This window comes from Dama dama, chromosome 12 (assembly GCF_033118175.1).
Source record: "Dama dama isolate Ldn47 chromosome 12, ASM3311817v1, whole genome shotgun sequence".
NCBI lineage: Eukaryota > Metazoa > Chordata > Mammalia > Artiodactyla > Cervidae > Dama > Dama dama.
Genome location: NC_083692.1, coordinates 18,699,591 through 18,721,700, shown reverse-complemented (window position 1 = coordinate 18,721,700; position 22,110 = coordinate 18,699,591). Strand labels below are relative to the sequence as shown.

The 22,110-nt window shown below is 33.8% G+C and overlaps 1 protein-coding gene across 1 annotated transcript in view; it reads left to right on the top strand.

Annotated features, from left to right (window-relative positions):
• DNAL1 (dynein axonemal light chain 1) overlaps positions 1-22,110 on the top strand; it is a 41,623-nt gene that overhangs the window by 8,325 nt on the left and 11,188 nt on the right. The window contains exons 3-6 of the mRNA XM_061156706.1: positions 2,930-2,968; positions 7,328-7,437; positions 10,069-10,124; positions 17,785-17,840. Of these exons, the coding sequence (XP_061012689.1) occupies positions 2,930-2,968; positions 7,328-7,437; positions 10,069-10,124; positions 17,785-17,840 (261 nt within the window). The remainder of the gene's footprint in view (positions 1-2,929; positions 2,969-7,327; positions 7,438-10,068; positions 10,125-17,784; positions 17,841-22,110) is intronic.

Sequence of the window (22,110 nt, the reverse complement as noted above, 5' to 3'; positions counted from 1 at the left end):
TTCTGCTCATTTTTTCAGTGGGTTGTTTGTTTGTTTTTTTACCATACCATGCAGCATGTGGGATCCTGTTTCCCAGCCACGGATTGAACCTATGCCCCCTGTAGTGGAAGCCTGGAGTCTTAACTGCTGGACCACCAGAGAAGTCCCTGAGTTTTTTTTGTTGTTGTTACTGAGTTATATGAGCTGTTTGTATATTTTGGAAATTAAGCCCTTCATCGATCACATCATTTACAAATATTTTCTTCCAGCCCACAGGTTGTTTTGTTTATGGTGGTTTTGCTGTGCAAAACTTTTGAGTTTGATTAGGTCCCATCTGTCTATTTTTGCTTTTATTTCTATTACCTTTTTTGCCTATGTTGTCTTCTAGGAGTTTGAGGATACTTTAATGTTACCTTCTCAATTTGGCCCACCTTGACCACCTTATTTAAAATAAATATCCACCATACACATATACACACATCCTGATACTCTTTACTGAGCTCAGCTTTTTCTTTTTCCTTAGTAATTATCACCTTCTAATGTACTGTATATGACTTATCTATTTATTTATTATATCAGTTACCATTGGTCTCCCAGCAATAGATGTAGATTCCCATAAGGCAGGTATCTCTGTTTTGTTCATTGATACATCTGAAGCAAGTGCAACAATGTTTGGTATATAGGAGGTAATCAGTGAATATTTGCTCAAATGAATGAATTTCTTTATTCATTAAGCTGGTATTGGTTAGAGCTTTTTGATATATGCATGCGTGAGTGCTAAGTTGCTTCAGTCGTATCCGACCCTCTACGACCTATGGACTGTAGCCTGCTAGGCTCCTCTGTCCGTGGGATTCTCCAGGCAAAAATACTGGAGTGGGTTGCCATTTCCTTCTCCATTTTGATATATAACTTTTATCAAATAAGGAATTTTGCTTTAATCCTTAGTTAAAAGCTTTTAATATCAGAGGTAGAACTTTATCAACTGCTCTTTCTGCACTTACTGAAATAAGTGTAATTTCCCCCTTTTAATCCATTTATAAATGGTTTACATTTGTAATAAATTTTTCTGTTGTTAAACAATCTTTATGCCCCTGGCATAAGCCATTTTTGATCATGATCATTATACACCATTGGCTTTGGAAATCTAATATTGTGCATCTAAGATTTTTCAAATCTGTTTTGAGAAGTAAAGAGGGCCCTTTATCTGGTTATGGCATCAAAATTATTCTAGTCTCATAAAATAAGTTGGCAGCTTTGCCTCTTTTTCTTTCTGGTTTCTGAAACAACTTGCATAACAAGGAATATCTGCTCCTTGAAAGGTTGGTAGAACTTATTTGTAATTTATCTAGATTTGGGGCTTTAGGGGGGGAGGGTATGGGTAAATCTCTTTGATTATATTTTTAATTTTCAAATAGTTATTGGTCTATTCATATTTCCTGATTCTTTTTGTGAGTTTTGGCATTTTTGTTTTTTTCTAGAAATGTATACTTCAGGTTTTCAAACTTATTGCCGTCTATTTGCTTATAATATTTTATTTTAAAAATCTCTGTGGTATCTGTCATCTCTCCTTGTTTATTCTGTATTTTTAATTTGTATATCTCTCTGTTTTGCTCAGTTAGGCTTGCCAGAAACTTAAGAACCAGCTTTTCGTTTTGTTCATCTTTTTTCCTCTCATTCTGTTTTTCATTGATTTCTTCCTTTCTATTTCCTTCTACCTTCATGATGTACTTTTCCAAATATTTTGAATGCTTAATTTGTTTTCTATCTCTTGCTTTCTCTTATTTTTTAAAATTTATTTTATTGGAGTATAGTTGATTTGCAGTGTTGTGTTTACTCCTGCTAAACAGCAAAGTGATTCAGTTATACATATATATATATATATATTCCTTTTCATATTATTTTCCATTATGGTTTATCACAGAATATTGAATAGGGTTCCCTGTTCTCTTATTTTTAAATTAATGTATTTTAAGCATAAGTTTCCTTTTAAGTGTTATATTCCTCAAATTTTTACATTCTTTGTCTTTAATTGTATTATTTTACTTAAATTAATAGTTTTATTTTTAACTTGTGTTGTTTATTAGTGCATCTTTACTTCAGAGACATAATTCCTTTTGTTATTGTTTAGGGTTATCTCTTTTATAAAATAAGCTCCAGCAATGATTCAAAGGATGTCTTCCTTTTCTTACCTTTAAAGTTTTTAATATCATATTAAATTGAATCTAAGATACTATTGATTATAAGGTGCAGCATTATTTTATCTTCTTCTAAGAAAGAAAATTAATGTTGTTGTACACCAGGAACCAACACAACCTTGTAAAGCAATTATCTTCCAATTAAAAAATAAGAAAAATAAGAAGTTGGAATTAAACTGTGACATAATTTCCTATCACTTAGAAATTTTATTTTGTATTTATTGACGGAGTTATTTTAAATGTGTTTAGGCATATAGATTTTTATCATGCTAAAATTTTTATCATTTTTATTTTTTGATAAACATAAAAGTGAATTTATATGGTATGTATATTAAACAATATGGTTAATATTTTTCTGAATCTTCATCAGTGCTACCTGGCTGCAGCAATTATAAATTTTTCCTGGTTGTAAGATGTATCTAAACTTCAAAGATATTAAAATGTAAAGGAAGATATAAATCTTAGAATAATGAAATAAGTTATATTTTAATATCAGTGTTGACAGCTCTGTTGTTTGTAAATCACGTCAGAGTAAAGCATATGACATGATCCATCATGGTTTCCTTAATTTCTCTGAGAGGTGTTTAAGTATTTCTGATTTTAGGAAATTAAAACATTCTCTTTTTCATATAAAGTCTCAAAAAATGAAATCTTTTTAATGGCAGATGCCAGGGCTAATAATTGTTACATGAAAATTGAGTCAACAAATCACACCAATAAAGATAATCTTGTTGTTTTTTTTTTCTCTTTTTAAGGCGAAAGCAACAACAATCAAAGAAGCCCTAGCCAGATGGGTGAGTTTATGAGTTTTTACTACTAGAAACCGTATTAGGATAATTTTTGGACAGTTATTTAAATCTGACCATTCAATACAGGGGATCTTTTGGTACTGCAAGTGTTTTGTTATCTTGATGGTGTTAGTGGATACATGAGCCTACACAGGTGATAAAATTAGATAGACTTAATACACACATGCAAACACATTCACACTCATGTACAAATGAGTACAACTGGGAAAATCTGATTAAAATTAGTGGATTGTATCAATATCAATATCTTGGTTGTGATACTATAATCTTGAAAAATGTTACCATTAGGGAAAACTGGGCAAAGTGTATAAAGGCTCTCTCTGTATTATTTCTTATAACCGCACATGACTCTTCAAATATCTCAATAAAAATTTCAGTTAAAAAGTCTGACCATGGGAAAATTTAAATCTGGAAAGGCTAATTTGTCTGTTACTGCGATAGCTGGAATCTCCATGTTCTTTTTCAACTTTGTCATTATTAAACCACATATCATTTTTAGGTAATAGAGTGATATGTGCTGTGGCTTATCTAGGTTTTAAATAAATGATGGTTTTAGTCTCTTAGAGGTTAGAACAGAGACAGTCAATGTGAACAAATGAAAATCATACATAGACAAATGAAAAAATCTCAAATAAAAATTCTAAGATGATACTCAACATAACTGATCATCAGAGAAATGCAAATCAAAACCCCAAAGAGATATCACCTTATACCTGTTAAAATGGCTGTCATCAAAAATATGAGAGAAAAGTGTTGGTGAGGATGTGGAAGAAAGGGAACCCTTTTGCACTTTGGTGGGAATGTAAGTTGGTATAGTGTTATGATGGAGTGGTTAATATAAACACTGTGGAGATTCCTCAAAAATTAAAAGTAGAACTACCATATGATCCAGGAGTCCCACTTCTGGATGTGTATCTGAAGGAAATGAAATCACTAACTCAAAGAGGTACCTTTATCCCCAGGTTCATTGCAGCATTATTCAGAATAGCCAAGATATGAAAACAACCTAAATGGCCATCAGTAGATGAATGGATAAAGAAAATATATATTTGTATACAATAGAATATTACTCAGCCATAAAAAGAAAGAAAGTCCTGCCTTTTGTGACAACGTGGAAGGACCTTGAATGCATTATGCTAAATGATGTAGTCAGATAGGTAAAGACAATTTGAGGTTTTTTAATTTGTGATCTCACTTATATGTGAAATCTAAAGAAGCCAACTCATAGAAACCGATTATAATGGTGGTTACCAAAGTTGAGGAATGGAAGAAATGGGGAAAAGTTGGTCAAAGCGTAGAAGCTTTCAGTTATAAGACCAATACGTTCTGGAAATCTGTGTACAGCATAGTTAATAATACTGTATTATATATTTGAAAGTTGCTAAGAGAGTAACCTTAAATGTTCTCAACACACAAAAAATTGATTGTATGAGGTGCTGGATGTGTTAACCTTATTCTGGTAATCATCTTGCAATATATACATATATCAAAGTATCACATTGCATACCTTAAACATAAATAATGTTGTATGTCAATTATATCTCAATAAATCTGTAAAAGTAGTGTTAATTTTGTACTGAAATATTGAATCACTGTGTTGTACACCAGGAACTAACATAGCACTGTAAGTCAATTATGTTTCAACAAACAGACAAATTCGTAGAAAAAGACACTAGATTTGTGGCAACCAGAGGCAAGGGGTAGGAGTAGGGGAAATTGGATGAAGATAGTCATTAGGTACAAACTTCCAGTTACAAGATAAGTAAGTACTAGGGATGCAGTGTACAAAATGGTTAATGTAATTAACATTGGTCACATCACGTCATGGCAAATAGATGGGGGAAAGTGGAAACAGTGACAGATTTTATTTTCTTGGGCTCCAAAATCACTTTGGACAGTGATTGTAACCTTGAAATTAAAAGACGCTTGCTCCTTGGAAGAAAAGCTATGACAAACCTAGACAGCGTATGAAAAACTGGAGACATCCCTTTGCCAACAAAGGTCCATATAGTCAAAGCTATGGTTTTTCCAGTAGTCATGTATGGATGTGAGAGTTGGACCGTAAAGAAGGCTGAATACCAAAGAATTGATGCTTTTGAACTGTGGTGCTGAAGTAGATGCTTGAGAATCCCTTGGACTGCAAGGAGATCCAACCAGTCAGTCCTAAAGGAAATCAACCTTCCTATTCATTGGAAGGATGATGCTGAAGCTGAAGCTCCAATATTTTGGCCACCTGATGCGAAGAGCTGACTCACTGGAAAAACCCTGATGCTGGGAAAGATTGAGGGCAAGAGGAGAAGAGGGCGACACAGGATGAGATCGTTGGATGGCATCACTGACTCAGTGCACGTGAATTTGAGCAAACTCCAGGAGATGGTGAAGGACAGGGAAGCCTGGCAAGCTGTAGTCCATGGGGTGGCAAAGAGCTGGACAGAATGTATCAACTGAAGAGCAACAACCCTGCAGTATGTTATATATGAAAGTTAAGAGAGTAAGTCCCAAGAGTTTTCATCACAAGGAAAAAAAATTATTTCTTTTATTTTGTATCTACTTGAGATGATGGATGTTCACTAAACTTACTGTGGTCATCATTTCATGATTATGTAAGTCAAATCAGTATGTTATATGTCTTAAACTTATTCAGTGCTGCATATCAATTATATCTGGAAAAATACATAAGATACATTTTTTAAAAGCACATAGTAATGTTAGGAAATGGCATTGTAAAAAATGTGCATTAAATTTAAACAAATATTTTGAATATAAAATTCTATAAAGTTTGAATGTTTGTATTTCAGCATTATGGATAGAATTTCCAGAGAGTATAGAGATGGCCCTCAATTTCTATCCCCAGTGATAGCTTACTTGACCAGTGTTATCAGTTTTTTATATAATAATGTATCTTTGCTTTTGTAACTGGGTTTTAAATAAAAAGTCTTTCAAGAAACTTGGTGTCTATGTAAAATAGACAAAGTATCTAGGATAATGAAATATTTGAATTCCTGTTTTTAGTGCTTATAAGTTTCTTTATACCCTAATTGCAATTTAAAAATTCCTTTCTGTTTAGCTAGTGAAAAATCTGTTTTGTTTCATTAAAAAAGTATGGAGTAGCTTAGTACTCAATACAGTTTCCTTGAAGCAGATTTTAGGATAATGTAATAATATTTATATTAACAAGTGGTTAATAACACTTGGTTTATAATAACAAGTGGTTGGCTATTTGGTTTGGTTTGTACGTTTTATTTCTAGATTATATTATGGCCGTAAGTCATTTTTTTTTCTTTTGGCCATAAATATTTAACTTTAAGATTATTTGAAGATATCATACTCATTCTTACTCTCATTAACACAACATTTATTAAAGATGTCAGTCTCCCACCTCCTAACCTATGGCACACAAAAAATACTGAGTGGATATGCATTAGATGTCTTTCAACTGATTATATATTTTCTATTATTGATGTTGTAATTTGATTTAAAAAAAAAATCTCTTTTGTGTCTTATATCACACTAGTTATAGAAAACATGAGTTTGAGCACGTTCCGGGAGATAGTGAAGGACAGGGAAACCTGAGTGCTGCAGTTCATGGGGACACAAAGGGTCAGACACAACTTAGCAACTAAACAACAACAATAGAAAACATAGGAAAGCAAAAAAAAATGGTCCCTGAGCTGCAGTATCTTCTTGTTTTGTTGGAGAGATAGAACTAAGTATTGAGGTACTTAGGAAATATTATTAGGCAGCATATCCTGGTAATTGAAATTTAAATTGTATTAGATACTAAAATTAAACTGTAACACAGAATGTAGTAGTAAATTATTGTAGAACAAATAAATTTGACCTTAGCTTTGTCATAAAGAGAATACCTTCCCAAATTCTTGGTATTTGGTGGTTGTAACTCAGACTAAATTGTATATAGGAACAGAAAGATGAGATGACAAAAACAGCTGGTCTTATAGATCTAAATCTGATACTTAAGAAAAGTTTGTTTGGGGACAAGGAATCCTTCCCAGGAAAATGTTTTTGTTATTGGGTTTTATTTTTGTTTGTTAATTGACAGACTCTTAAAAGATTTAAAAAACTACAGAAATAAAATTTATTTTCTTTCCTCTTTCCCGTTTGGCTGAGACCTCACAGGGAATTACCTGAATCAGCCATGTATAAGCTAGTTATCAGGTTCAGTAAGTACATGTTGTCAGTAAGTGTTCTGTCAAGAGTGTACAGAATTACTGAATTTTAATAGCTATTTTGAAATAAATATTGAAAAGCCTTGAGAAAATCTGGCCTTTTTAGTTCCACATTATAATCTGGGATTATTTTCTTCCACATTAATTTTTACTATAGGAAGAGAAAACCAGCCAGAAGCCATCTGAAGCCAGAGAGATAAAGCTGTATGCCCAGATCCCCCCTATAGAGAAGATGGATGCATCCTTGTCCACACTTTCTAATTGCGAGTAAGCGCTTGTCTTTTTTCATCCTTTCTAGTATTGCTGTTAAGTTTCCCTTCCTTTTCTAAATACACAGACTAAAAAAATTTATTTATTTTCTTGGTCTTCATTTCCCTTCCTCCCTCTCTTCCTTCCTTCCTGTGATTCTCCCTTTGGCAAAGCCAAACATAAAAGATTATTGGTTTATAGGGTCGTTAATAGAGTAATCCTAAACTATCCTGTATCTTTTTTTTTTTAACAGTATGATCTTTTTTTTTTTTTGGTTGTGCTGGGTCATTGTTGCAATGCACGGGCTTAATTGCCCCGTGATTCTTAGTTCCCCAACCAAGGATCGCATCTGTGTCCCCTGCATTAGAAGGTGGATTCTTTACCCAGATTTCCTTGTCTCTTAGGAGAAGCTAAATAACACAGTAAAACTATTTCTCTGTCGTAAAATCTAGTAGTTTCTCTTGTAAATTATCCATCAAAGTCAATACTATACTTGCTCAGAAGCATAAAAGTTACCGCTTTTTAAAAATTTCTCAAATTATGAAAATATATTGTAAAACATCTAGAAAATATTAATAACACAAAGAAAAGGAAATACCAACCAAAATTGCACCAGTTTTTGAGTACCAAGGTTAGCATTTTTTAAAATTTCATTTTATTATTATTATTATTGGTTGCTCCGCACGGCATATAAGATCTTAGTTCCCTGACCAGGGATCGAACCCATGCAATGGAAGCATGAAGTCTTAACTACTGGACCACCAGGGAAGTCCTAGCATTCTCATGTTAGAGCCTTCTAATTTTTTTTTTCCTCATTGGCACTAAATTACACTTACTTATAATCTTATTTTCCCAAGACTTTAAGTATTATATCTATGTTTATTATTTTAACTGATTTCCTGAATATTCTACATGCTTTTTAGCAGGGTTCAGTGACTAATTTGAGGCAATTATACCATGACACCTTGTAACCATGCTCTTAAGCTGCAGTGTCTTGTCAGGGCTATAGAATGTTATAGAATCACTTGTTATAGAATATTGGAAAATCCTATATTTTCCTAAGTGTGGTTCCCTGACTACCTACATAAGAACCTCCTTGTGCAGCAGATAAGCCCCACTTTAAATTTATAGAAGAATCTACTGATGAAACTAGGTATCTGTATTTACAGTAAGCAATCTAAATGTCTCATAAGCACATATTTGTGAATGCATGCATTAGACTAATGTCTATCTTTGGAATTAAAGGGAAAAGCAAACGTAATTTCGTTATTGTATGCAGCTTGTCCTTTGTGATGAGAACACAGAACATTAAAATCTACCTTAAAAAAAAATCCACCTTAAATGTGTTTTCGGCTTCAAAATCATGATTTCAAAGAGCATTATTTCAAAGTGGTCAAATGTCTTTTTATCAAACCTTGAGAAGGTTCTATACCTCATACTAAAGTACCCTAGAAACTGCTTAAGGGTCATCCTGTTCATATTTTTGCTGACAATCTTTGAGCAGGTTGCCTATACAACAATTACAGAATTATTCCCCAACTGTATTCCTGCTTTTCCACTCCATTTTTCACTTTCACTGGTAATTCTTGGGAGTGGGGAATGACTAGAAAATACACACATATGACCAATAATTTACAGTGTACAGTAATTGCTTTTACTGTTTTAAGCAAAAAAAAAAAAAGAAGAATTCCTCTTCAAATCAAATCAGAAGGATAAGATCACATGTTCTAGGGTCAGTTTTGAGGAGTTTTAAATTTGGATCTGCTACTTTCTGGCTGTGTAATAGAAGGCAAATTGCTTAACATCTTTGTGTCTCAGTTTCCTCATTTATAAAATATGGTTACTAATATGTAGTTCATAGGATCATTCTGATGGTTAAAATAGTTAATACATGTAAAGTATTTAGAAGAATACTAGGCACATATGAAGCGTTCAATAAAATTAGCTTTTATTATATTCTTTGCATGAAGTTTACTAAGATTTTAAACATTTTTGTCAAGAGAAGATTAATAGTGTGTAATTATGCTCCCTTTAAAATTTTGTTTTTATACAATTAAAGTATATATAGGGAAAAAATATATATAAACTGGTGAAAGTATCTCTGGGGGAATGTCTGGGGTGGTTAGGATTACGTGACTTTTTATAATATACATATCATGGACGTTTTCCAAAGTTGGTATGTATGGCCCAATCTTGTTTGTTTTAGTGGAAACATAGTATTTTGTTATCTGTATTCCTCAGCTGACGGGTGTTTATAAATTTTTTTCCCATTTTTTGGCTATTATAATAATACAGTAAATAGTTTAATTCATATATATTTGGCTTTAGTATTTCCATAGGATATGTTCCTATAAATGAATTACTGGGTCAAAGAAAATATGCATTTAAAAAATTTAATAGAAAACACCAAATTGTCCACAAAAAGGTTTTTTTAATTTTATACAGTAAATGTTTATTAACTTTTGTAATCAGGGAAAAAAGTATGAAGATTTCAAAATGAAAGAATACATGCATGCAAAGAATACATTCTGAGAAGGGAAAAAAGGATTCAGTGTGAAAAGGAAATGTCAGAGCACTTGAGGAATAATTTCTATTATACTATTAACTTTTTTTCTTATTAATTCAAGTATTCTTTTTTTACTCTTTTAGGAAGCTTTCACTGTCTACAAACTGCATTGAAAAAATTGCAAACCTGAATGGCTTAAGTAAGTGATCCACAGTAACAGATGGCTCTAGGGTTTTTTTAGTTATTTGGAATAAACATTCCAGAGACACTGCATGATCCTAGAAGCTGGCACCTGTTTCAACCACAGTAATTGTCAGATGATAGAAAGAATATATAAACTATGTGTCTTGTTTGACTATCCAAAGAAAATTAGTGATAACATGAAACCTGAATAGTTTAAAGACATTTTAAAGCTTGTAGAGTTAGAACTGAAATATCTTAACTAGAAAAATCAAGTTTTTATTATCTGTTTTTGTCCAGATTTCTCTTATGTTTCATATTTGTTCTATTTAAAATTTTGTTCCTCATATCCTTGTTTTTCCTATGCTCCTTGTCTTTTTTAGTGGCATTGACTCCTTCCCAGTTGTCAAGGTTCCTTATGCAAGTTGCCTCTAGGCTGCAAACACTTGGTGGCTGAAAGCTTCAGAAATTTATTCCCTCACAATTCTAGAGGCCAGAAGTCTGAAATCAATTTCACTGAGCCAATATCAATGTTCTAAGAGGGCTACAGTTTCTCTGGAGGCTTTAGGGGAGAATCTTTTCCTTGCCTTTTCTGGGTTCTAATGACTGCCACATTCCTTGGCTTGTGACTGTGTCACTCCAGTATCTGCCTCTGTGATCATATTTCCTTCTACTGTTTTGTCTCCGTCATATCTTTTTCTGTCACCGTCTTATAAGGACACACATGATTGCATTTAGGAAACACTTGGATAATCAAGGTTATTTTCCCCATCTTTAGATTCCTAACTTACTCTTATCTGTAAAATATTTTTTCCCATATATGGTAACATTCACATCCAGGGATTAGGATGTAGGTATCTTTTGGTGAGCCATCATTTATCTTATAATATTTCCCCTTTATTTCCCTCAAGCCCTACATCCAGGTTCATCACTGAGTCCTGTTAAATTTATTCTTTGAAAGAGCTCTCAAATAATTTGTTGCATTTCCATTTCCAGGAGCTACAGCTTTAATTTAGACCCTCGTCATTTTCCCCTTTCATCTTTTTCAAACTTTTTTTAACACTTCCCACAATAAGAAATACAGTTGCATTAATAACTCAGTACATACGTTCATAGGGCTTCCCAGGTGGCTCAGTGGTAAAGAATCTGTCCGCCAGTGCAGGAGACGTGACTTTAATCTCTGGGTTGAGAAGATCCACTGGAGGAGAAAATGGCAACCCCCTCCAGTATTGGCTGGAAAATCCCATGGACACAGGAGCCTGGTGGGCTACAGTCCATGGAGTAGCAAAGAGTCAGACACGACTTAGAGACTGTGCATGTACACACATGAATATACATGTCAAATATACACATATGAACTGGATTAAAATGTGTAAAACAGTATTTACCCTGATAGCATCGATTCCATTATTAAAAAATTATTAGTGTGAGTTCATGTTTTTTTAAATGTTTGTCACAGTCCACTAAGGTTTCTTCTGTTTGTTGTATTGGAGTATAGTTGATTCACAATGTTATGTTACTTTCAGATGTACTGCAAAATGATTCAGTTACACATGTGCACATATTCATTCTCTTTTAGATTCTTTTCTCATGTAGGTTGTCAGAGGATATTGAGTAGATTTTCCTGTTATTAGTATATAGTAGGTCCTTGCTGACAACCCATTAAGTTGATTTCACATGATCCACAATTTGAAAAAACACTGCCTTATAACTTTTGTGATAGCCACCCAGTTGATCTCCTTGTCTCCTATCTTTCTGCTCTTCAGTTGACCTTCAGCACTGACACCAGAGTTTTCTTTGTGAAAATATTGTTCTATTTATCATTCCTCCAGACCAGAGACCTTTAATGACTCCCCTTTGCCTAGTAAAGACCAAATGCCTTAAGGTTGCATTCAGAGTCATTTAAAAGTTTGTAACATCCTCTTTACACCCAAACATGTCATTCTTTTTTTATGACTTTGTACACTTGTTAATGCAGTGCTTTTCATTGAGAACAGCCCCTTCCTGTAACAGGAAAACCCTACAAGAAATAAAATTAACATTAAGAATGCAAAGTTTAAATGTTATTTAGAGGAAGATCTCTAAAGACTTCTGATTTCTGTCATCATAATTACTCTTTCTTGGAAACATTTATAACAGTCTACCTTGGATTATAATCCAGAAAGTGAAGAGGAACTAAAGAGCCTCTTGATGAAGCTGAAAGAGGAGAGTGAAAAAGCTGGCTTGAAACTCAACATTCAAAAAACAAAGTTCATGGTATCTGGTCCTATCACTTCATGTCAAATAGATGGGGTAAATGTGGAAATAGTGTCAGATTTCATTTTCTTGGGCTCCAGTATCAATGTGGATGGTGACTGCAGCCATGAAATCAAAAGACACTTGTTCCTTGAAAAAAAGCTATGACAAACCTAGACAGTGTATTAAAAAGCAGAGACATCACTTTACTGACAAAGATCCATATAGTCAAAGCTATGGTTTTTCTAGTAGTCATGTATGGATGTGAGAGTTGGACCATAAAGAAGATTGAGTGCCAAAGAATTGATGCTTTTGAACTGTGGTGTTGGAGAAGACTCTTGAGAGTCCCTTGGACTGCAAGGAGATCAAACCAGTCCATCCTAAAGGAAATCAACCCTGAATATTCATTGGAAGGACTGGTGCTGAAGCTGAAGCTCCAGTACTTTGGCCACCTAATGCATAGAACTGACTCATTGGAAAAGACCCTGATACTGGGAAAGATTGAGGGCAGGAGGAGAAGGGGTTGACAGAGGATGAGATGGTTGGATGCCATCACAACTCAATGGACATGAGTTTGAGCAGACTCAGGGAGATAGTGAAGGACAGGGAAGCCTTGCATGCTGCAGTTCATGGTCGCAAAGAGTCAGACAGGACTTAGCAACTAAACAACAGCTTCATATATTTATTTTGAAGATTAAATGAGTCAGTGTGTATAAAGTGCTTAGAATAGTGCCTGGTGCATATAAATGCTCAAGAAATAGTAGCTGTTATTATAGTTAGGAATATGTTCTGTCTCTTTAGATAATGAGTCCCTTAGGGCAAGCACCATATTTTATTAATCTTTTAATCTTTTATTCCTAATCTCCGTCTCCCCCTGCCCCTGCCTTGTACCTTACTCAAAGTTACATTCAGTATTTATATAGTGCTGGAGAGGAAGTATTTACTATTAGAGTTGTATTTAAAATGATTCAGTCTATTCCAGTTTTCACTGACTCATTAAACAATTTGAGATATTTGATTTTCTTCTCTTTCGGTTTCTTTGCAATTGAAATAACTTGCTTACATGAGGCTAAATTGATAACATTTATCAGTATGAACAACATGCTTTTCTTTCATAAAAACATGACTATGACATATGAAATTGGGTAAACTTCTATAAAGGGCTGGTAACTCTTACTCTCTTTGATCACTTGGTAGTGACTCTCAGGAAAATCACATTAAAAAGAGTTACAGAAATTCAGTGGAAAAGAGTACCTTCATCAATTATTGATGTCTAATAATAGACATGGAAAGAGAGAGGATAGGCATTTGTATCATGTATTTGTTATACTGGACACATCTCATTTTAGTTCTGCTTGTAACAAATGGTATTTCTGCAGTCTACAGAGAATACACTTTGTCTGTGACTATGAAGCAAAATGAAGCCAACTGATCCGTATAAAATACTGAATATATGACTCTAGCTTGCCTCCTACCCCTTTCCTTTCATGAGCACTATGTCTTACCTATTATGCTAATATGAGAAGATCGGAAATAAACAAGTATTGCTATTTAACAGGGGGGTTTTAAGGCAGATTAACCCTAACTGTTGTGATGAGAAAATGGTATGACATGATTATGTTCAAACTGTGGCTAAAAAGCTGTACAATATAAATGATACTCTCATTTAAAGATTAGAAAGTAAATATTGTTGTTAAAACAGTATACTCCTTCAGTTTACTAAGTGAATAAATATAACTTTATGATAATGTTTTGATTTTCCTCAAGACCTAAAAACTGTTTTCCATATAGTGGCATTCTACTTATGCAGCATATAAAAATATGGAAAATATGTAATTGTGTAATGTTAGAACAGTTAATCTATTGACTTTGATATCATAATTTACCTCCCTGGACAGCAATAAATAAGATCCTTTTAGCCCTCTCATTGCCATTTCATTTTTTAAAAAGAGTTGTATATATTAAGCTAGATATTATCTTTGAAAGATCTGCATGTATCTGTTATCTCTGATCTGAGGTCATTTCTCAATTCTTATCTTAGTTGACCTAAGTGCATTTTGACATGATTTCTGTATTGGGTTTCTAGGATAATGTACCCTTTTGATTTCCTCCTGCCTTTCTGGCTGCTTCCTCCCAGTCTCATGTTCTCAAATTTTTTTAATGTTGGGGTATTCCTGGCCTCAGTTCTTGGATCTTTTTTCTGTCTTTACCTACTCCACATTCTCATCCAGTTCATGGCTTTACCATCTGTATGCTGATGGTTCCCAAATTTATAGCTCAAGTCCATACATCTCCTCTGAACTCCAGGCTTACACATTCAGTTGCCCAACATTTCCACTGAATGTCTCCTAGACATTTCATACTTAACAGGTTCAAAACTGAGTCCTGCTATCCTTACCCAGCCTTTGTTAACCCAGCTTCTTGTGTGTCTGTATCAGGCAGTGACAACTGCATTCTTCTAGCTGCTCATACCAAATTCCTTGGTAATTTCTTGACTCCTCTGTCATATCCCCTATAAGGCCTGTTTTTTGTTTTTTTTTTTTTTCTAATTTTATCTCCTATTACTCTCCTCTCATTCTCTCAGCCAGGTTGTGTTTTGTGAATACTTCTGTTATGGTCCTGCTTTGAAGCCTTTGCAGCTGAAGTTCCCTCTGCATGTCTTCCCTCCAGATAGCCTCATGTCTAGCTGCTTCACTTCCTTTGAATCTTTACTTTGAAGTCACCTTCTATCTAACATGTTGGGTGCTTCTACCCCCTGCTGTTTCATTCTTTTTGCCTGCTTTTCTTTCTGCTTTACACTGTCACTATCTAATACACTTAATTGTTTTGCTTAATGTCTGCCAGAAATTATCTCCATGACAAGCAAGAATTTGAATCTGTATTATTCACTGTTATATTGGAAGCACTTATAGCTATGCCTGGCACATAGTAGATGCTCAATAATTATGTATTGAATGAATAACTTTTTGAATAAGGATTTTATTCTACATTAAATAGAAAAAGATAGTGTTTTTCCATATTAAGAAGCTTTAAAGAAAATCGATTATGTGATTTTCTTATATATTTAATTTCCACATATTTATAGTTATATATAAAGTATATTAGTTTGCTAGGGCTGCCATAACAAATCCCACAGACTGGATGACTTACACAACAGAAATTTATTTTCTCATAGTTTACAGGTTAGAAGTCCAAAATCAAGGTGTAGGTACAATTGATTTCTTCTGAAGCCTCTCTCCTCAGCTTGTGTGTAGCCGTCTTTTCCCTTTGTCTTTGTTTCTGTCTGTGTCCTCATCTTCTCTCTTGTAAGGGCACCAGTCATACTGGATTTTACCTAAAATGTCGTCTTACTTTAATTGCCCCTTTAAAGTTTCTATTAACAAATAGAGTCACATTCTGAGGTACTGGGGGTTAGGACCTCAACATATGGATTCGTAGGGGACAATTCAGCCTATAACATGGGTTTTATTTCAACTATTTTGGAAGAATTAGATTGCTTTTAAAATATTAATACCTTGTTCTGAAAACTAAATGTTTCTCATAAGATAATTTGAAAATTTTACTAAATTAAATAAATTAAAACCAAAACTTATATAACTGTATATGCCTGATACCTATACACACATACATCATTTATTGTGTACTTACTATGGATTTGGCATTATGCTGAATATTTTAGACAATTATCTCATTTAGTCCTTATATTCCTATAAGATGGAGTCTATACTTCCTCATTTTACATAAAAGAAAACTGAGATTCCAAGAGGTTTGGTTACTTCCTTGGAGAGCTTGGATTGGATTTTGTTCTTAACCATTGAATTATGGATGTTATAGAACAGTGTTAACCAATAGAATTATCTGTATTGTCCCAATATAGTTCCCACTAGCCATTTATAGCTATTAAGTTCTTGAAATGTGGTTAATGTGACTGAGAAACTGAATTTATGTATAATTTTAATTAAATTAATATGGTCCTATCACTTTATGGCAAATAGATGGGTAAAAAGTGGATACAGTGTCAGATTTCATTTTCTTGGGCTCCAAAATCATTGCAGATGGTGGATGCAGTCATGAAATTAAAAGACACTTGCTCCTGGGAAGAAAAGCTATAACAAACCTAGACAGTGTATCAAAAAGCAGAGACATCACTTTGCTGACAAAGATCCATATAGTCAAAGCTCTGGTTTTTCCAGTGGTCATGTGTGGATGTGAGAGTTGGACCATAAAGAAGGCTGAGCACCAAAGAATTGATGCTTTTGAACTGTGGTGCTGGAGAAGACTCTTGAGCATCCCTTGGACAGCAAGGAGATCAAACCAGTCAATCCTAAAGGAAATCAACCCTGGATATTCATTGGAAGGACTAATGCTGAGGCTGAAGCTCTAATATTTTGACTACCTGATGCAAATAGCTGACTCATTGGAAAAGACCCTGATGCTGGGAAAGATTGAGGGCAAAAGGAGAAGAGAGCAACACAGAATGAGATGGTTGGATGGCATCACTGACTCAATGGACATGAGTTTGGGCAAGCTCAGGGAGATAGCGAAGGACAGGGAAGCCTGGAGTATTGCCTGGGGTTGCAAAGAGTCGGACTCGACTTAGTGACTGTTTCATTGTGGTTAGTAACTACCATATTGGATAGCAGAGTTATAAAAGTTTAAGTTGTGAAGGTTAAATGTATAACTTATGCATAAGTGATCACAGTAGATTTTTAGGACAGAAGTGAGATTGCATGTTTTACTAGAAATCTTTTAATTTTGAAAAATAATATGTGTGTATGGTGTTATGCAAATAAGTTCAGAAGAAGCTAAATTAAAAATATCTTCCTCTGCCCATAGACTGACTCTCAGTTCCTCCCCCAAACCAACCACTGTTTCTACTTTTTTTTCTTCCAGAAATAACCTTATAAATAGACAAAAGAAACACCCTTTTAAAAAACACAAATAGACTTCTTTTTAAACCAAATTGCAATCTAATTATTCTAAAAAAATAAAACAAAAGATTTTTAAAATAGTAATTCACTTGATTTCACTTCTAATCTTTTGTGGAGTGGTGTGGGGACTATACATGGGAATGTTTTCTATTTTCTAGTATAAGTCCTCATACTATAAGAGATTTGAAATGTATATGCTCCCAAATTTAAAGTTCAAACCTCCTTTCTCTTATTTTATCTGTGTAATATTTCTTACTAGCCAGTAATTTAAAACCATGCATTTCAAATAGCTAAACATTTAAAATTTAATACTGATGTGATGTGCAATTGTAGAGTTTACCTTAGTGTAGGTCAATGTTATTTCCTACTTGATTACCACTTTTTATTAGTACAGCCTTTCTTATTACATAAGGATATTTATTATATAAAGGTATTAAAGCTTTATTATATTAGATTTATAACAATTGTGTGATATGATTCTAATAAAGCAAAATTGCTTTCTTTCCTCTACAGAAAACTTGAGAATATTGTCTTTAGGAAGAAACAACATAAAGAACTTAAATGGTCTGGTAGGTTGTTATTTACTACTTAAAAAAGGATACACTCTTTTTCTTGAGTATATAAGTAATACTTGTCTGTTGCATAAACTTTTCAAAATAGAAAAGCAAATATAAAAAGTACCTATATAAAAAAATACCTATATAAAGAAGATGTGGCACATATATGCAATGAAATAATATTCAGCCATAAAAAAGAACGAATTTGAGTCAGTTCTAGTGAGGTGGATGAGCCTAGAGCCTATTATACAGAGTGAAGTAAGTCAGAGAAAACCACATTTAGAATATTATTATATGGAATCTAGAAAAATGGTATTAATGAACCTATTTGCAGGGAAGGAATGGAGATGCAGATGTAGAGAATGGATTTGTAGACAGTGAGAGAAAGAAAGAGTGGGATGAATGGAGAAAGCAGCATCAGCATATATACAGTGCCTTGTGTAAAAGAGAGCTGGTAAGAAGTTGCTGTCTAACACAGGGAGCCCAGTCTGGTGCTCTGTGATGACCTCAGGGGTGGGATGGGAGAAGGGGAGGGAGGCTCAGTAGGGAGGGGATATGTATATAATTATGGCTGATTTGCGTTGCTGTGTGGCAGAAACCAATAGAACATTGTAAAAATTTTAAAAAAAGAAAGAAAAATTACTCTTTGTAAACAGGGCTATTCAGAGGTAAATCGAAGGGTTATGTGCTGTTCACTTTCAGCAAACAAACTTCATCTATTCAGTCTTTAAAAGGAAGCATTACCTAATAAGCCAACTTCCAAAGAGCAGCTTTGAAACTGCTCCCATTTGCAAGCACTGAGATTATTGACAGTAAAACTGAAATCCTGTGGGCTGGTTTTAAAAAAAAAGTACCCATAAACCACTGCTAACATTTTGATTGACAGACATCTTTCTTACCTTTTTTTTCTTTGCTTTGGTGAGAATGTAGAAAATGAAATCATACTATACATTTTGTTTTGCATCTCTTTTTTTTTTTTTACTCAATATACAAAGATAATGTTTCCATGTCATTCATTCATTCAGCAAATCCATACAGTATATTTCCTGAATGCCTTTTAGCCAGGCACTTTTCTAGGCACTAGAGATACAGCAGAATATAAAATAAAGTCCTTGTTCTCATTGAACTTACATCATAGTGGAGGGAGACAGACTAGAAAATAATTGTATAATAATATATCAAGTGGTGGTGAATGCAGTGAAGAAAAATGAGGCATATAAGAGAACGTGGATTGATGGGAAGTCCTCTCTGAAAGTGAGAATGTAGGCTTATAGAGCTGACCAAGGGACCAGCACTCCAGACTAGAGAGGGAGAGCAAGTGCAAATGTCCTGAAACTGAAGCTGCTTGGCTACTTGAGTAAGAGCAAAAATGTTGAATGAGGAAGAACTGCCCTCATTGAAGTCGACAGAGCCAAGAACCAGCCCTTATAGGACATGATAAGATTTTAAATTTTTTCCCAAGTGGCTTGCAAAGCCATTGGAAGTTTTTGATCAGAGGATATTAAGTTTTTAAAATAATTTGCAACCATATTCTTTTTTAATGACAGCATAATATTCTATTTTATTGGGATACCATAATTTATTTAAATAAGTTACTCATTATTCATAATCAATGCTATTATGAGTCTCCTTTTAGTTATATTATTGCATACATCTATGAATAATTCCTTGGATAAATTCCTTGAAATGGAATTGCAGGGTCAAAAGGTATGAATTTCTTTTAAGGCTTTTGTGACATATTATCAAGTTACCCTGTGGAAAGTTGGTACCAATTTATACCACCACCAGTAATGTAAGAGTGTTCCCATTTCTCCTTACCAAACGTGGGTTTGTTAAAATTTTTGACAGTATATTTTATTTGCATATTTATTGGCCATCTCAATTTCCTTGCAAAGAGGTTGAAATGAAAGAATATTGTAAAACTAGGCAAATTCAGAAAAGATGAATTTCTTTTTCTTGTATATGTTCCCCCAAAGACAATAACTTTTAAAAAGTGCATATTGTTAAATACGTCATAAAAACTCTGAAATATTTTGTAACTCTGGTCTCCTGTTCCCCCACCCACCTCAGTAAGTCTAGCTTATGCTTCATCAGAGTCATTGAGGTTGAAACTGTTTTGCTTCTGAAACTGGTATACTACAGAATAGTAACTGCCCATGACCAGACAGGCCACAATGGCCACCACCGTTCCACCCCTTTACAGAAACAGCCAAAACACCTGAATAGGAGTCAGTGTTCAGAGGAGCAATTTTGGCATTATCTTGAATTATCTGGTAATATCCCCACATCTGCATGTCTGCTTACCCACATAAATTCATAAAATGCTTAGAAATTCTTAGAGATTACATTCTGAATTTAATAAAAGGAAGTTTTTTCCCCAGTAGATGAATAGCAAGTAGATGAATTGTTCACTTTCTAGCTAGATATAATTTATAAAATCCTCAGTTCAGTTCAGTCACTCAGTCATGTCCGACTCTTTGTGACCCCATGAACCGCAGCACTATAAAATTTCAGAATTTATTATACTTGAGGCTAAACATTACTTTGAATTTTCTATAAAGGAAGAATTCGCAAATAAATACACCCCCAAATTTTTAGGACCAATACGATAGATGCTGGATGTTTCCCTAGGTATTTACTGAACACTAACTAGATTTTTAAGTATTGATATGGTGTATAAGTTCTCCCATGAAATGTAATATATACCTAGAAACCAATAAGAAGTGGTAAATATAGGATTAAAGGCATGAATGGAGATATTAATCTAGCTGAAGCATCACTTAGATTTCTTAACTTTCTGTAAACTGCTATCAGTAAACCCCAACAGTTGCTTTTTCCCCCTCAGTTTGTGTGTGTGTGTGTGTGTACATATACCAAAAACAACATTTAATGCATCCCACAGCTTTCTACTTATGCACAGACTGAAGAAAAATAAGTCTGCATATGGATACAGATGCTGGACTTCAGACAGGTTCACATACTAACTGATTTATTCATCTAGACACATTAGCCTCATAGCATGATTTGAATAGCTGCCTCAGTAACTTACAAATAACTATTCTAATATATGAAATATGGAATGTTAAATTGAAGGAAGGGAGTCTATATAAGACTACTTAGAACTATTTGTTGTTGTTGGATTTCCACATTACTGGCTCCTTAACTTTCACACTTCAGTTCAGATGTCACTTCCTCAGAAGAGACCCAACTATCCTATCCTAAAACAAAACTCTAATCAATAACTCTTACCACTGTTAATTTTTCCCGTTTTTCTTATTTGTTTATTCTCTCTCCCTCTCTCTATCTCTCCTTCTCTTTCTGTCTGTGTCACACACCAATCCTGATAAGTGTATCAGTTTTGTTCAGCAGCACCTACACTGGTGCTTGATACATGTAGTAGGCACTCTGTAAATAGTTATTGTGACTCCAAATATTTTATTACTACTTACAAAAACTATTAGGTTAAATTTTAAATTCTAAGAGTAATACATGTAATTATAAAAAACAAATCAAGCAACTCATAAATAAATGAAATACACTGTGAAAGTCTTTCCTCTTTCTACCTTAGCTCCATGAATAACGGAAATAATATTTGTATACTTCAAATTTTTTTCTGTGTAGAAACAGATATCTGTGTATGTGTATGTGCATGCAAGTGTGAGTGTGTGTATGTTATATTTGTACTGATAATATATTGTGCATATTTTTCCTGCTTTTTTAAATCAGGAATAGCCTTCCATGTAAAAACAGGTAGATTTAATGCATTCTTTTCCATAGCTGTTGTTTTCTACTTTATCAGTATATACGGCAATGTGTTTAACTATTCCAATACAGCTGAGCATGTAGAGTATTTCCATGTATTTTATTGAGGAAGGGGGTCTTTCTCTCTTTTTTATTTTTTTACTATTACATATCATACTGTAGTGAGCATCTTTTTACATATATCCTTTAGCAATTGTTTGAATATTTAGATAAGCTAGATTCCTAAAAATAGAAAAGCTGAGGTTATTTCTGTGCATTTAAATTTTGACAAGTACTTCAGATTGCTCCCATGGTGTTTATGCCAGTCTCCACTTCCCATCAGTGTTATAAAAATGAGGATTACCCCCTCCACCCTCAATATCCCTGAGTATTATCCATATTTTTAATATTTGCCAATATGTTAGAAACAATATATTGTTTTAATCTGTATGATTTTGAACATCTTTTTATATATTTATTTGTTATGTATGTTTCCTCTTTTGGAAATTGACCTAACATATTTTTTACCCAGTTTCTGCTT